Source organism: Heptranchias perlo, chromosome 5, assembly GCF_035084215.1.
Source record: "Heptranchias perlo isolate sHepPer1 chromosome 5, sHepPer1.hap1, whole genome shotgun sequence".
NCBI lineage: Eukaryota > Metazoa > Chordata > Chondrichthyes > Hexanchiformes > Hexanchidae > Heptranchias > Heptranchias perlo.
This window is the reverse complement of record NC_090329.1, coordinates 87,799,774-87,812,588: the sequence shown is the minus strand read 5'-3', so window position 1 is coordinate 87,812,588 and position 12,815 is coordinate 87,799,774. Positions and strand designations below refer to the sequence as shown.

General features: G+C 46.4%; 1 protein-coding gene across 1 annotated transcript in view; it reads right to left on the bottom strand.

Annotated features, from left to right (window-relative positions):
- Nucleotides 1–12,815, bottom strand: part of LOC137322176 (PC3-like endoprotease variant B) — a 633,356-nt gene that overhangs the window by 186,198 nt on the left and 434,343 nt on the right. Inside the window, exons 8-9 of the mRNA XM_067985291.1 lie at nucleotides 9,444–9,554; nucleotides 1,681–1,774 (exon numbers count right to left, since the gene is read on the bottom strand). Of these exons, the coding sequence (XP_067841392.1) occupies nucleotides 1,681–1,774; nucleotides 9,444–9,554 (205 nt within the window). The remainder of the gene's footprint in view (nucleotides 1–1,680; nucleotides 1,775–9,443; nucleotides 9,555–12,815) is intronic.

The window sequence follows — 12,815 nt, the reverse complement described above, 5'->3', positions numbered from 1 at the left end:
ATCCAATCTGGCCAATTACCGCCCCATCAGTCTACTCTCAATCATCAGCAAAGTGATGGAAGGTGTTGTCGACAGTGCTATCAAGCGGCACTTACTCACCAATAACCTGCTCACCGATGCTCAGTTTGGGTTCCGCCAGGACCACTCAGCTCCAGACCTCATTACAGCCTTTAGTCCAAACATGGACAAAAGAGTTGAATTCCAAAGGTGAGGTGAGAGTGACTGCCCTTGACATCAAGGCAGCATTTGACCGAGTGTGGCACCAAGGAGCCCGAGTAAAATTGAAGTCAATGGGAATCAGGGGGAAAACTCTCCAGTGGCTGGAGTCATACCTAGCACAAAAGAAGATGGTAGTGGTTGTTGGAGGCCAATCATCTCGGCCCCAGGACATTGTTGCAGGAGTTCCTCAGGGCAGCGTCCTAGGCCCAACCATCTTCAGCTGCTTCATCAATGACCTTCCCTCCATCATAAGGTCAGAAATGGGGATGTTCGCTGATGATTGCACAGTGTTCAGTTCCATTCGCAACCCCTCAGATAATGAAGCAATCCGTGCCCGCATGCAGCAAGACCTGGACAACATCCAGGCTTGGGCTGCTAAGTGGTAAATAACATTCGTGCCAGACCAGTGCCAGGTAATGACCATCTCCAACAAGAGAGAATCTAACCACCTCCCCTTGACAGTCAATGGCATTACCATCGCCAAATCCCCCACCATTAACACCCTGGGGATCGCCATTGACCAGAAACTTAACTGGACTAGCCACGTAAACACTGTGGCTACAAGAGCAGGTTAGAGGCTGGGTATTCTGTGGTGAGTGACTCCTGACTCCCCAAAGCCTTTCCACCATCTACAAGGCACAAGTCAGGAGTGTGATGGAATACTCTCCACTTGCCTGGATGAGTGCAGCTCCAACAACACTCAAGAAGCTCGACACCATCCAGGACAAAGCAGCCCGCTTGATTGGCACCCCATCCACCACCCTAAACATTCACTCCCTCCACCACCGGTGCACCACGGCTGCAGTGTGTACCATCCACAGGATGCACTGCAGCAACTCGCCAAGGCTTCCTCGACAGCACCTCCCAAACCCACGACCTCTACCACCTAGAGGGACAAGAGCAGCAAGCACATGGGAGCAACACCAACTGCACGTTCCCCTCCAAGTCACACACCATCCCGACTTGGAAATATATCGCCGTTCCTTCATCATCGCTGGGTCAAAATCCTGGAACTCCCTTCCTAACAGCACTGTGGGAGAACCTTCACCACACGGACTGCAGCGGTTCAAGAAGGCGGCTCACCACCACCTTCTCAAGGGCAATTAGGGATGGGCAATAAATGCCGACCTTGCCAGCGACGCCCACATTCCATGAACGAATAAAAAAAAATGAGGCCTAGGAGTTAAAATCACCCGGGCCTCACACTGATGACATCCTAGGGGTTTGTGCTCGTCTCAATCCCGCTGGCCTGAGTTAAAATCCAGGCTCAAGTGTGTAACAAGAAACACAAGCAACTACATACAATTATTTCCAATTTGGAGAGCATTTCTATTTTGTAGTTGTGTCGACGAGAACTACTCCATGCTGCACATGTCTAATGACTGCTAGTAAATACTTATTATGCTGTTGGACAAACAAGATGATCATCACTATAATGTTAAATGAATTTATTTCCCCAACCTGCACATGCTCCAAGGTATTGATGCCTCTAGCTGTGCCCTCACAGGCATCCGTAGTAAGATGGAGTTTTACATTATCGCCAGCTGGGATGATTCTGCTGATATAATGTATGAAGAAATTAACAAAACAAGCAGAGGAATTAAATCCATATTTATAGTAAAATAAAACAGACTAATTCCATTTGGAAAACAACAATATCATGAAGGGTTGAAGGAATGTCTGATGTTATCTCAAAATCAAAAGCAAAATACTGTGGCTGCTGGAAACCTGAAATAAAAACAGAAAATGCTGGAAAAGCTCAGCAAGTGAGGCAGCATCTGTGGAGAAAGAAACAGAGTTAACGTTTCAGGTCAAAGACCTTTCATCAGAACTGGAAGATGCTAAAGAGTTAAAGTTTTTAAGGAAGTACAGAGCCGGGGAAAGTGGGGGAGGGAGGAGAGGGGAGGAAAGAACAAAAGGGAAGGTCTGTGATAGCGTGGAGGGCAGGAGTGATTAAATGACAAAGGGGATGATGGTGCAAGACAAGGAGGGTGATAATGGGACAAGTAAAGAAACAAAAGATGGGTCTAGAGGAGCTGTAAATGGCAACAGCAGAACCAATATCAGCAGCTGCAGTCCCATAAAAAAATGGGAGCAATGGTTACGGTCTGAAGTTATTGAAATCAATGTTGAGTCCAGAAGGTTGTAAAGTGTTTAATCAAAAAATCAGGTGCTGTTCCTTGAGCTTCCGTTGAGCTTCATTAGAACAGTGTAAGAGGTCGAGGACAGAGAGGTCAGAGTGGGAGAATTAAAATGGCAAGTGACCGGCAGGTCAGGGTCACACTTGCGGACTGAGCAGAGGTGTTCAGTAAAGCGATCACCCAATCTGGGTTTGGTCTCCCCAATGTAGAGGAGACCGCATTCAGAGCAGCGAATACAGTATAGTAAATTGAAAGAAGTGCAAGTAAATTGCTGTTTCACCTGGAAGGAGTGTTTGGGGTCCTGGATGGTGGGAAGAAGGGAAGTGAAAGGGCAGGTGTTGCATCTCCTGCACCCCTACCTCCCTATTAACTTGCAGCACTCTGTTCTCTCGGGTCCAACCCTGACATTGTCATTAAACCTGCTAACGAGGGTGACGCTGTTGTTGTGTGGCGAATCGATCTCTACCTAGCCAACTCTCCGACACCTTCTCCTACCTCCCCCTGGACCATGGCTCTACTACCGAACATCAAGCCATAGTTTCCCAGACCGTCACTGGCTTCATCTCCTTTGTAGATCTTCCCCCCCCCCCCCATGTCCTCCAACCTCATAGGCCCCCAACCCCAAGCTTAAAATGATTTTAAACTTACCTGGGTAACTTTCCCATGGCTTCCGATTCACGCCTGGTGAAGCCTGACATGAAGGGCCGGATCAGGCAAAAATAAATGAAATAAATGAAATAAAAAAGCATTGCACAAAGTTAAAAAACAAAATAAAACTACCTTTCCACCAATGTCACCTGCAGCCCCTGCTCCGATGTCCCCCTCTCTGATGTCCCCTTCTCTCCCCCATGTCTCCTCTCCGATTTCCCCCTCTCCCCCCTGATCTCCCTCTCTCTCCCCTCAATCTCCGTCTCACCCCCCCCCCCCCCCGATCTTCCCCTCTCCCCCCCCCCCAATCTCTTCCCCTCTTCCCCCCAGATCTTCCCATCTCTCCCCCCAGATCTTCCCATCTCTCCCCCCCGGTCATCCCCTCTACCCCCGCCAATCTTCAGTGCCCTCTGTTCCAGTGCCGGATGATGTCTCTCTCTCTCTCTCTTTCTTCTCTCCCCCCGCCTCGCGTTGTAGCTCCTGTCGGCAGCCAGTCTGTCAATCAGGCTGGCTGCCGGGCGCGAAACCCAGAAACAACTTTTATCACTATCAATTACATCGTGATCGCGTCGGAAAAGGTAAATTTTGCTTATTCGGGTTTGCCATGCGCACCTTCACCCCCACCCACCCCCCCCACTGCCATCCCGCCACCATTTCAAAATTGAGCCCATTATTTCAGCCTGTTCTTGCCCCATGGAACTTATTTCTTCCTTTCTCGATTCTTTTTTCTCCCCTTGTCCAGTCTCTTCCAACCTACGTTTGCGAATCTTCCGATGCCCTCCGCCACTTTTAATAGTTTCCAGTTCCCCGACCCTAACCATCTCCTTTTCACCAGGGACGTCCAGTCACTCGACACCTCCATCCCCCACCAGGATGGCCTGCGGGCCCTCTGCTTCTTCCTTGAATGGAGGCCCAACCAGTCCCTATCCACCACCACCCTCCTCCGCCTGGCTGAACTTTATCTAACATTGAACAACTTCTAGTTTAACTCCACTCACTTCCTCCAAATAAAAGGTGTCGCTGTGGGAACCCGTATGGGTCCTAGCTAAGCCTGCCTTTTTGTGGGATACGTGGAACATTCTTTGTTCCAGTTCTACTTCGGCCCCTCCCTCTCCTCATTTTCCGGTACATTGATGACTGTATTGGTGCCGTTTCCTGCTCTCACCCTGAACTGGAAAATTTAATCAACTTTGCTTCCAATTTCCAACTCTCCATTGCCTTCACACGGTCCATCTCCAACTCTTCCCTTCCTCGACTTTTCTATCTCCATTTCTAGTGATAGTCTGTCAAACAATATCTATTATAAGCCCACCGACTCTCACAGCAACCTGAATATAATTCCTCCCACTTTGCTTGCTGTAAGGACTCTATTCCCTTCTCCCAGTTTCTCCGTCTCCATCGCATCTGTTCTGACAATGTCACCTTCCACACCAGTGCTTCTGATATGTCTTCCTTTTTCCTCAACCAAGAATTCCTTGCCACTGTAGTTGACAGGGCCCTCGACCGTGACCGTCCTATTTAACGCACTTCTGCCCTCACCCCATCCCCTCTCTCCTCGAACCATGATAGGGTCCCCCTTGTCCTGACCTTCCACTCACCAGCCTCCACATTCAACACTCCACCCTCTGCCATTTCTGCCACCTCCAGCGCGATCCCACCACTAAACACATCTTCCCCTCCCCTCCCCTTTCAGCATTCCGTAGGGAACCCTCCCTCCACAACACCCTGGTCCACTCTTCCATCACCCCCAACACCCGCTCTCCTCCCCACGGCACTTTCCCATGCTAGCGCAGGAGATGCAACACCTGCCCTTTCACCTCCTCCCTTCCCACCATCCAGGGCCCCAAACAGTCCTTCCTGGTGAAACAGTGGTTTACTTGTACTTTCTTCAATTTATGATGTGGAGATGGACTGGGGTGGACAAATGTAAGGAATCTTACAACACCAGGTTATAGTCCAACAGTTTCATTTGAAAATCACAAGCTTTCAGAGGCTTTCTCCTTCGTCAGGTCAGCCTCCGAAAGCTTGTGATTTTCAAATAAAACTGTTGGACTATAACCTGGTGTTGTAAGATTCCTTACATTCCTTCAATTTAGTATACTGTATTCGCTGCTCACAATGCAGTCTCCTCTACATTGAGGAGACCAAATGCAGATTGGGTGCTCGCTTTGCTGAAGACCTCCGCTCTGTCCGCAAGCGTGACCCTGACCTGCCGGTCGCTTGCCATTTTAATTCCCTGTCCCACTCCCACTCTGTCCTCGGCCTCTTACACTGTTGCAATGAAGTTCAACAGAAGCTCGAGGAACAGCACCTCATCTTTCGATTAGACACTTTACAACCTTCCGGACTTGACATTAATTTCAGTAACTTCAGATCATAATCACAGCTCCCTTTTTTTTGTGGGATTACAGCTGCTGGTGATGGTGCTGCTGTTGCCATTAACAAGACCTCTAGACCCTCTTTTGTTTCTTAACTCATCCCATTACCACCCTCCTTGCCTTGCACCATCATCCCTTTTGTCATTTAATCACTCCTGCCCTCTACTCTATCACAGACCTTCCCTTTTGTTCTTTCCTCCCCTCCCCCTCCCCCCCCTTTCCCTGGCTCTGTACTTGCTTAAAAACTGTTAACTCTTTAACATCTTCCAGTTCTGACGAAACGTCTTCGACCTGAAACATTAACTCTGTTTCTTTCTCCACAGGTGCTGCCTGACTTGATGAGCTTTTCCAGCATTTTCTGTTTTTATTATAATCCTATTTTACCTCCTCCTCAATACTATCAATCCAACTGTCACATTTTGGTATTTTTTGACCATTTTTCCACAGAAAGGACTTACTTCCAATGTTGTTCTTTTTAAAAGAAACGTGAATTCTCATAAGGTCTTTAGAAAAGGCATCTAGATGAACAATGATTCATATGCTAATAATTTCCCCAAAGCCCGTAATCAATAAGCAATCCATTACTTGTCTCGATAATTGATAAACACCTCATACTCTTTGTGTGGAAGGCCTCTGATCTCTTTCTGGCTGTGAACAGTAAGAGGTAAAACAGAAAGAAAGCTGTGAGGGCTTTCACCGAGACCAAAAGACTGCGAATGCTGAAGGACAGTTATATGTCTTCTTGTTGAAGTAAGTGAGACAACCCACTGATGTGGGGACGTGTAGCATTGTTCATTATTTTAAATATTGGTTGAGTTAAGTGAATCTGATCATAAATGTTGCTCTGCATGTTCATGTACTGTGGAATAAAGCTGATTAGCAGTCATTTTCGGCCTCCTCTCACCAAGTTTGCTTTCAGAGATATTGAAGAAGCATACTTGTTAATTGTATGATTTGTATCAATTGGGGTTCATTGTATTCAGGTGGTGGGTATCGACTGGGGACTCTCTTGGATCTTTTTCATCGAAGAGCTTAGCTCGGGTGTGGGGTGTGCAAGAGGAAACTCTGTGAATAAAGGCTTGGAAGCAACTAAAGACCAGGCTCTAAAATTCGATCATTCACCACGTGGCTATCCAGTTTTAACAACACATGCAAGAGACACAAATATCCAGTTCTGATCACAAGGGGATTCTATAGTCGCACTGAGGGTTACCCTATTGTTTAGTTAGATATTAGGTAGTATAGGCACACCCTGAAATATAAGCTGCTCAGACAGCTCTACTTGAAAGAATATTTAAGTCAGACTCGAATTTGTAACACCGTGCAATGAGAATAAACTCCAATAGCCAAAAGCAGCTTTGAGATTCTGTTGCAGTTATTGTACCTTTTTTTCCCTAATCTCCTCTCTGTCTTGCTAAGTTATCATTGATCTCCTTAAATAAATTGTAGTGTGGGATATGCACTTTCTTCACAGTTTCTGCCAACATCTCTGTATTACCCAATAGGATGAATATTTTGTAGAGTGAGCTAGGTTCGCTGTAGCTGAAGTGGATCAGCTCTACCACTGTTAGGCACTCTACCTAGTAGCCCAGATGAGAGATCATGCAGATCAACCAGTGAGGATAGTGGAGTTCAAATTACAGTGAAGTCTGGGATTCAAACCCAGGCTTTCTGAATTAGAGTCTGAACAATATGGAATTATATGGTTGCATAACAATGTGAACTTCTGAGTAAGGCAGCAGGAAATATTATTGGTACAGAGGACAAAGAGACTTCAAGTATCCCATTCTTTAAGTGAGGCATAATTCATGAGTATCGCTGGCATGAAAGAGTCCTGTTTGCCACATCATAACTAATTTACTTTCTGTAAATACCAAATAGTGCTGTTCTTTACTACATATCTGTTTTGAATTGTAGGTATAATATTTATTTATAGTTATCTTTGTGGTGAAAGTTTTTGATCCCCCTCCCATTTAGTGATGAAAAAATTACAGCAAAGGCAAATCCATAAACCACTGATTAAAAACTAAAGGTACAAACACATATAAAGTGAAATTTTTTAGTAATTTACTCAATTTTTATAACCTCATACAATGTTTTTGAGAATGAGAGAAACCAAGAGCAAGTTGGAGAAATGAAGAAACAAAAAAGATGGAAAGAAGAATCCTAACATCCAATTTGCTTTCACAATAAAATGAAAAGAAATAGGATGTCCTGCCAGGAAAACTAAATATAAAATAAAAAATGCTATCCTTTCACTATGTAAGGCCTCGAAGAGACCACATCTAGAATATTATGTCCAGTTTTGGTCCCCATGGTGGGAGATATAGAAAGCCCTGGAAAAGGTTCAGAGGAGGGTCATTAGTTCTGATATCTAGTTTAAAGGCTCTCAGTTACTAGGATAAACTAAGAAAGATGGGGCTTTTTTACTTCAGCGTAGACATAGGGGAGATTTGATTGAGGTCTTTAAAATAATTAAAAATAAGATTCGATCCAAATGGATAGCTATTCAAGCTAGATAGGTTAGGAAGGACCAGTGACATAAGCATGAGTTATGAAAGCAAAGAATTAAGTTAGATGCTAGGAGGTGTTACTTTCTCAAAGAGCCGTCACCCTCTGGAACAAGTTGTTGGTAACGTGAAGTGAGCACAGTTTCACTGCAAGCATTCAAAAGGCAGATGGATGAGTTCCTGAGAGTGGCTAATATATCTAGATCTAGAAGGTAGGTGGGTTAGCGGGGATTGTGTCACCCAGTCACAGTGATTTCCTGGAGCTCGCTTGATTGCCTTTAGAGGGTTGGAGGTGAATTCCCCAGAGTTTTTTCCTGAATTTGTCGAGAAAAATTAGAATCTTTCTACAAATAACTTGCATTCAGTTGAGATAGGAAACGGGTCTTATGAGCTTCGCTATGTGAAAAAACACTTCCATTTGGGTCAGACAGCACTAATATCCAAGTAAACAACACGGTGGGCCGTGCTACAGAAGGCACCTAAACACTTCTGTGAGGATGGAAGGTGGTTTCTTTAGAGCATCCGATGGCCGCCTGAAAAAAATCTTCTCCGTTTGCCACGTTGGCAAAATCTCAAATATCACTTTCAATTAATTGCGCGTGAGAAAGACAGTTATTTTAACATTGTGTTTGTAGTATAAGTAAGGGGATTCATCATCTGAGCACTGGCTTGTATTGTACTATAAATGGGGCACTAATTTGTGAAAGGGTATTGAATTAAGTGTTGCAAGTTAACAGTTTAAAATAATCGCAAGAATTCTGGATGGAGTGCCAGTACTGTTTGCAAAGACCTCAGGACACTCAGAGTATTATCAATAATACAGCAGGGGAGTGGACTAATGCACCTGCACAATCATTACCATTCTGGCCCAACTTGTGCTGGAAAGGGTTAAAAGAGAATTTAAAATATATGGATTCACAGGCAAATAAAAAGTGGGTTGTCCGTGAAGCTTTGTCTAGATTTCATGACACAGGAACATCTCAAGGGGAGTTTTTTTCTGTCGTTGAACCATTTGATCTGCACTCTCTAGCTGTGGTTACGCCTCTGCTGTTTGATGCCCCTCAAAACCCGCCACTGCCATTAAGAGGCTGCTTCGGCTCAGAGCAGTAAATGAAGCCACGAGGACAAAATGTTTGCCTGGAAACATCTCCGAGTGAGTAACAGTGCTTGCTTTTTACCTTCTCCCACCTTCCTCCCTTTTCTCTTTCCTCCCCCTCCCCGTGCAATTCACATCTGCTTCTATTGATGATAATACAGTGTTTTATGCATCAAATTTACATTTCAAAAAATGCCACATCACTGGTATTGATTCATTATTAATCATTCATCAGCCACTTCTGTAGATTTACTTCAACTTTGATTAGGCTGCACATCTCTAAAGGGCTTTAATCAAAATACATTTCTACTGGGTTCCGCCCCCAAACATATTGCCATTTGTAGTCGTATATTTTGTAAAATCTACCACAATAAAAAATGGCTAGGCATTGATCATTTTGATTTAGTGTTTGAACTTTAAAAAGCTGAATCAAAAAAAACAGGGTACTCACATCACAGGCTTGAGTGGCAATTCTTCTGAGCACATCCGCTGAGGTCTTACAGAGGTCCAGATAAGAGCTTGCTGTACCATTAAACCAGCATCGATGAGACCAAACCCATACCTGTAATATAGACCATAATAAACAGGTTCAATTCACACTCAAAAATTCAGGACGAATTTAAATGTAATGAAGGCTTAAAATGCAATCCTTTCGACAGAAACTACGGGCATGATTTTTACCCGGAGCTGGAAACAGCGGGGGCGGGGGAGTGGGGAGAGGTAGATTTTCACGTGGAAAACCCTATCGTGAAGTGGGCATGTCGGAATGTGCGATCGCAACTTAATTGAAGGCAATTACTTTTGCTTCCGGGTTTCACATCTTCGAGCTTCACAGCGGGCGTAATGGGCACCTGCAAGACACGATCTGAAGTCCACTATTTAAAGGGCCAATGCAAAAATGGATTTTGGAGAAGAAAGGAGGAAATAGAGCTATGAATTCAGGAGAGCAAGGGCAGCACCCATGTTCACGGATGCTTCACTTGAAGTACTGCTGGGCGTAGTGAGAACCAGGAGGGACCTAATTTACCCAAGTGATGGGAGGAACAAACCTGTTTTTGTTACCAAGCAGGTGTGGCTGGAGGTGGCAGAAGAGGTGAGCAGCAGGAGCACAGTGGCCAAGTCTTGGCTACAGTGCTACAAGTGGTTTAATGACCTAACCAGGTCAGGGAAAATGAGTACAGTTTCTGATTCACCCACATCCTGTGGTGTACAGCACCACCCCCCTCTCACTCTGTCCTGGCAAACTTACTCCATCACGTTACTCCTCGCACCCACTTAGCCAGTTAGTTGGGTTGTCACCTGGTGATTCACAACTCACAAGTGGGCATGAGCAGACACTGGTGGCAGGGGCAGCTATGGAGGGTCCGCTTCTGTTGGCCCACACCTCACCAAGCTCTGCTCGGCTGGGAACAGATGCTAAACCCAGGAGGCCATCATTGAAAATGAGAATGATTGAGGTACAGCTGCACTTTTGCGAGGTAGTAGAAAACATGACTTCATGCATGCTAAACAGCGGAAGCAACTTGCCATAGACAGAGCTAAGCGATTCCACAACCAACGGATCAGATCAAAGCTCTGCAGACCTGCCACATCCAATCGTGAATAGTGGTGGACAATTAAATAACTAACAGGAGGACGAGGCTCTGTGAACATCCCCATCCTCAATGATGGCAGAGTCCAGCACGTGAGTGCAATGACAAGGCTGAAGTTTTTGCAACCATCTAAGTGCCGAGTGGATGATCCATCTCGGCCTCCTCCCGATATCTCCACCATCACAGAAGCCAGTCTTCAGCCAATTTGATTCGCTCCACGTGATATCAAGAAATGGCTGAGTGCACTGGATACAGCAAAGGCTATGGGCCCCAATAACATCCCGTCTGTAATGCTGAAGATTTGTGCTCCAGAACTAGCCGCGCCTCTAGCCAAACTGTTCCAGTACAGCTACAACACTGGCATCTACCGACAATGTGGAAAATTGCCCAGGTATGTCCTGTCCACAAAAAGCAGGACAAATCCAATCCGGCCAATTACCGCCCCATCAGTCTACTCTCAATCAACAGCAAAGTGATGGAAGGTGTCGTCGACAGTGCTATCAAGCGGCACTTACTCACCAATAACCTGCTCACCGATGCTCAGTTTGGGTTCCGCCAGGACCACTCGGCTCCAGACCTCATTACAGCCTTTGATCCAAACATGGACAAAAGAGCTGAATTCCAGAGATGAGGTGAGAGTGACTGCCCTTGACATCAAGGCAGCATTTGACCGAGTGTGGCACCAAGGTGCCCGAGTAAAATTGAAGTCAATGGGAATCAGGGGGAAAACTCTCCAGTGGCTGGAGTCCTACCTAGCACAATGGCAGATGGTAGTGGTTGTTGGAGGCCAATCATCTCAGCCCCAGGACATTGCTGCAGGAGTTCCTTAGGGCAGTGGCCTAGGCCCAACCATCTTCAGCTGCTTCATCAATGACTTTCCCTCCATCATAGGGTCAGAAATGGGGAAGTTCGCTGACGATTGCACAGTGTTCAGTTCCATTCGCAACCCCTCAGATAATGAAGCAGTCCGTGCCCGCATGCAGCACGACCTGGACAACATTCAGGATTGGGCTGATAAGTGGCAAGTAACATTCATGCCAGACAAGTGCCAGGCAATGACCATCTCCAATAAGAGAGAGTCTAACCACTTCCACTTGATATTCAACCGCATTACCATCGCCAAATCCCCCACCATCAACATCCTGGGGTTCACCATTGATCAGACTGGACCAGCCACATAAACACTGCGGCTACAAGAGCAGGTCAGAGGCTGGTTGTTCTGCGGGGAGTGACTCACCTCTTGACTCCCCAAAGCCTTTCCATCATCTACAAGGCACAAGTCAGGAGTGTGATGGAATACTCTCCATTTGCCTGGATGAGTGCAGCTCCAACAACACTCAAGAAGCTTGACACCATCCAGGACAAAGCAGTCCGCTTGATTGGCATCCCATCCACCACCCTAAACATTCACTCCCTTCACCATCGGCGCACCGTGGCTGCAGTGTGTACCATCCACATGATGCACTGCAGCAACTTGCCAAGGCTTCTTTGACAGCACTTCGCAAACCCGCGACCTCTACCACCTAGGAAGACAAGGGCAGCAGGCACATGGAACAACACCAACTGCACATTCCCCTCCAAGTCACACACGATCCCGACTTGGAAATATATCGCCGTTCCTCCATTGTTGCTAAGTCAAAATCCTGGAACTCCCTCCCTAACAGCACTGTGGGAGAACCTTCACCACACAGACTGCAGCGCTCCAAGAAGGCGGCTCACCACCTTCTCAAGGGCAATTAGGGATGGACAATAAATGCCGGCCTTGCCAGCGAAGCCCACATCCCATGAATGAATGTAAAAAAAAACGTGCCACGCATACTCTCCACAATAGTGGAGAGGATGGAGGTGTTCAACTCCATCATTGGTGGATTGATATCGCAGGTAATTGCGAGAATATCTGCCATGGAGAGACTGGCCACCTCCATGGAGTTTCAAGCACGGCTCTCAAATGAGTCTCTGCAGGCCTTGACCACGGCCACGCATACTTTGGAAGCCAGCATGTTTGCCATCTGAAACATGATGACAGATACCTCATCCATGGTCTTACAATGCGTCAGAGATGTGCACCAAGCTGCTGTCCAGCTTGGTGGGAGTGAAGTCGCATTGGTCCGGGAGAGGGATGATGGTGAAAGAGAACATGGAAGTGGGAACTCCACTCAAAGTGCTCCCGCATCTCACCCGTTGCGCCCCCTCCCCCACCCCCAACCAACCAGTACCCGAAATGCTGTCTC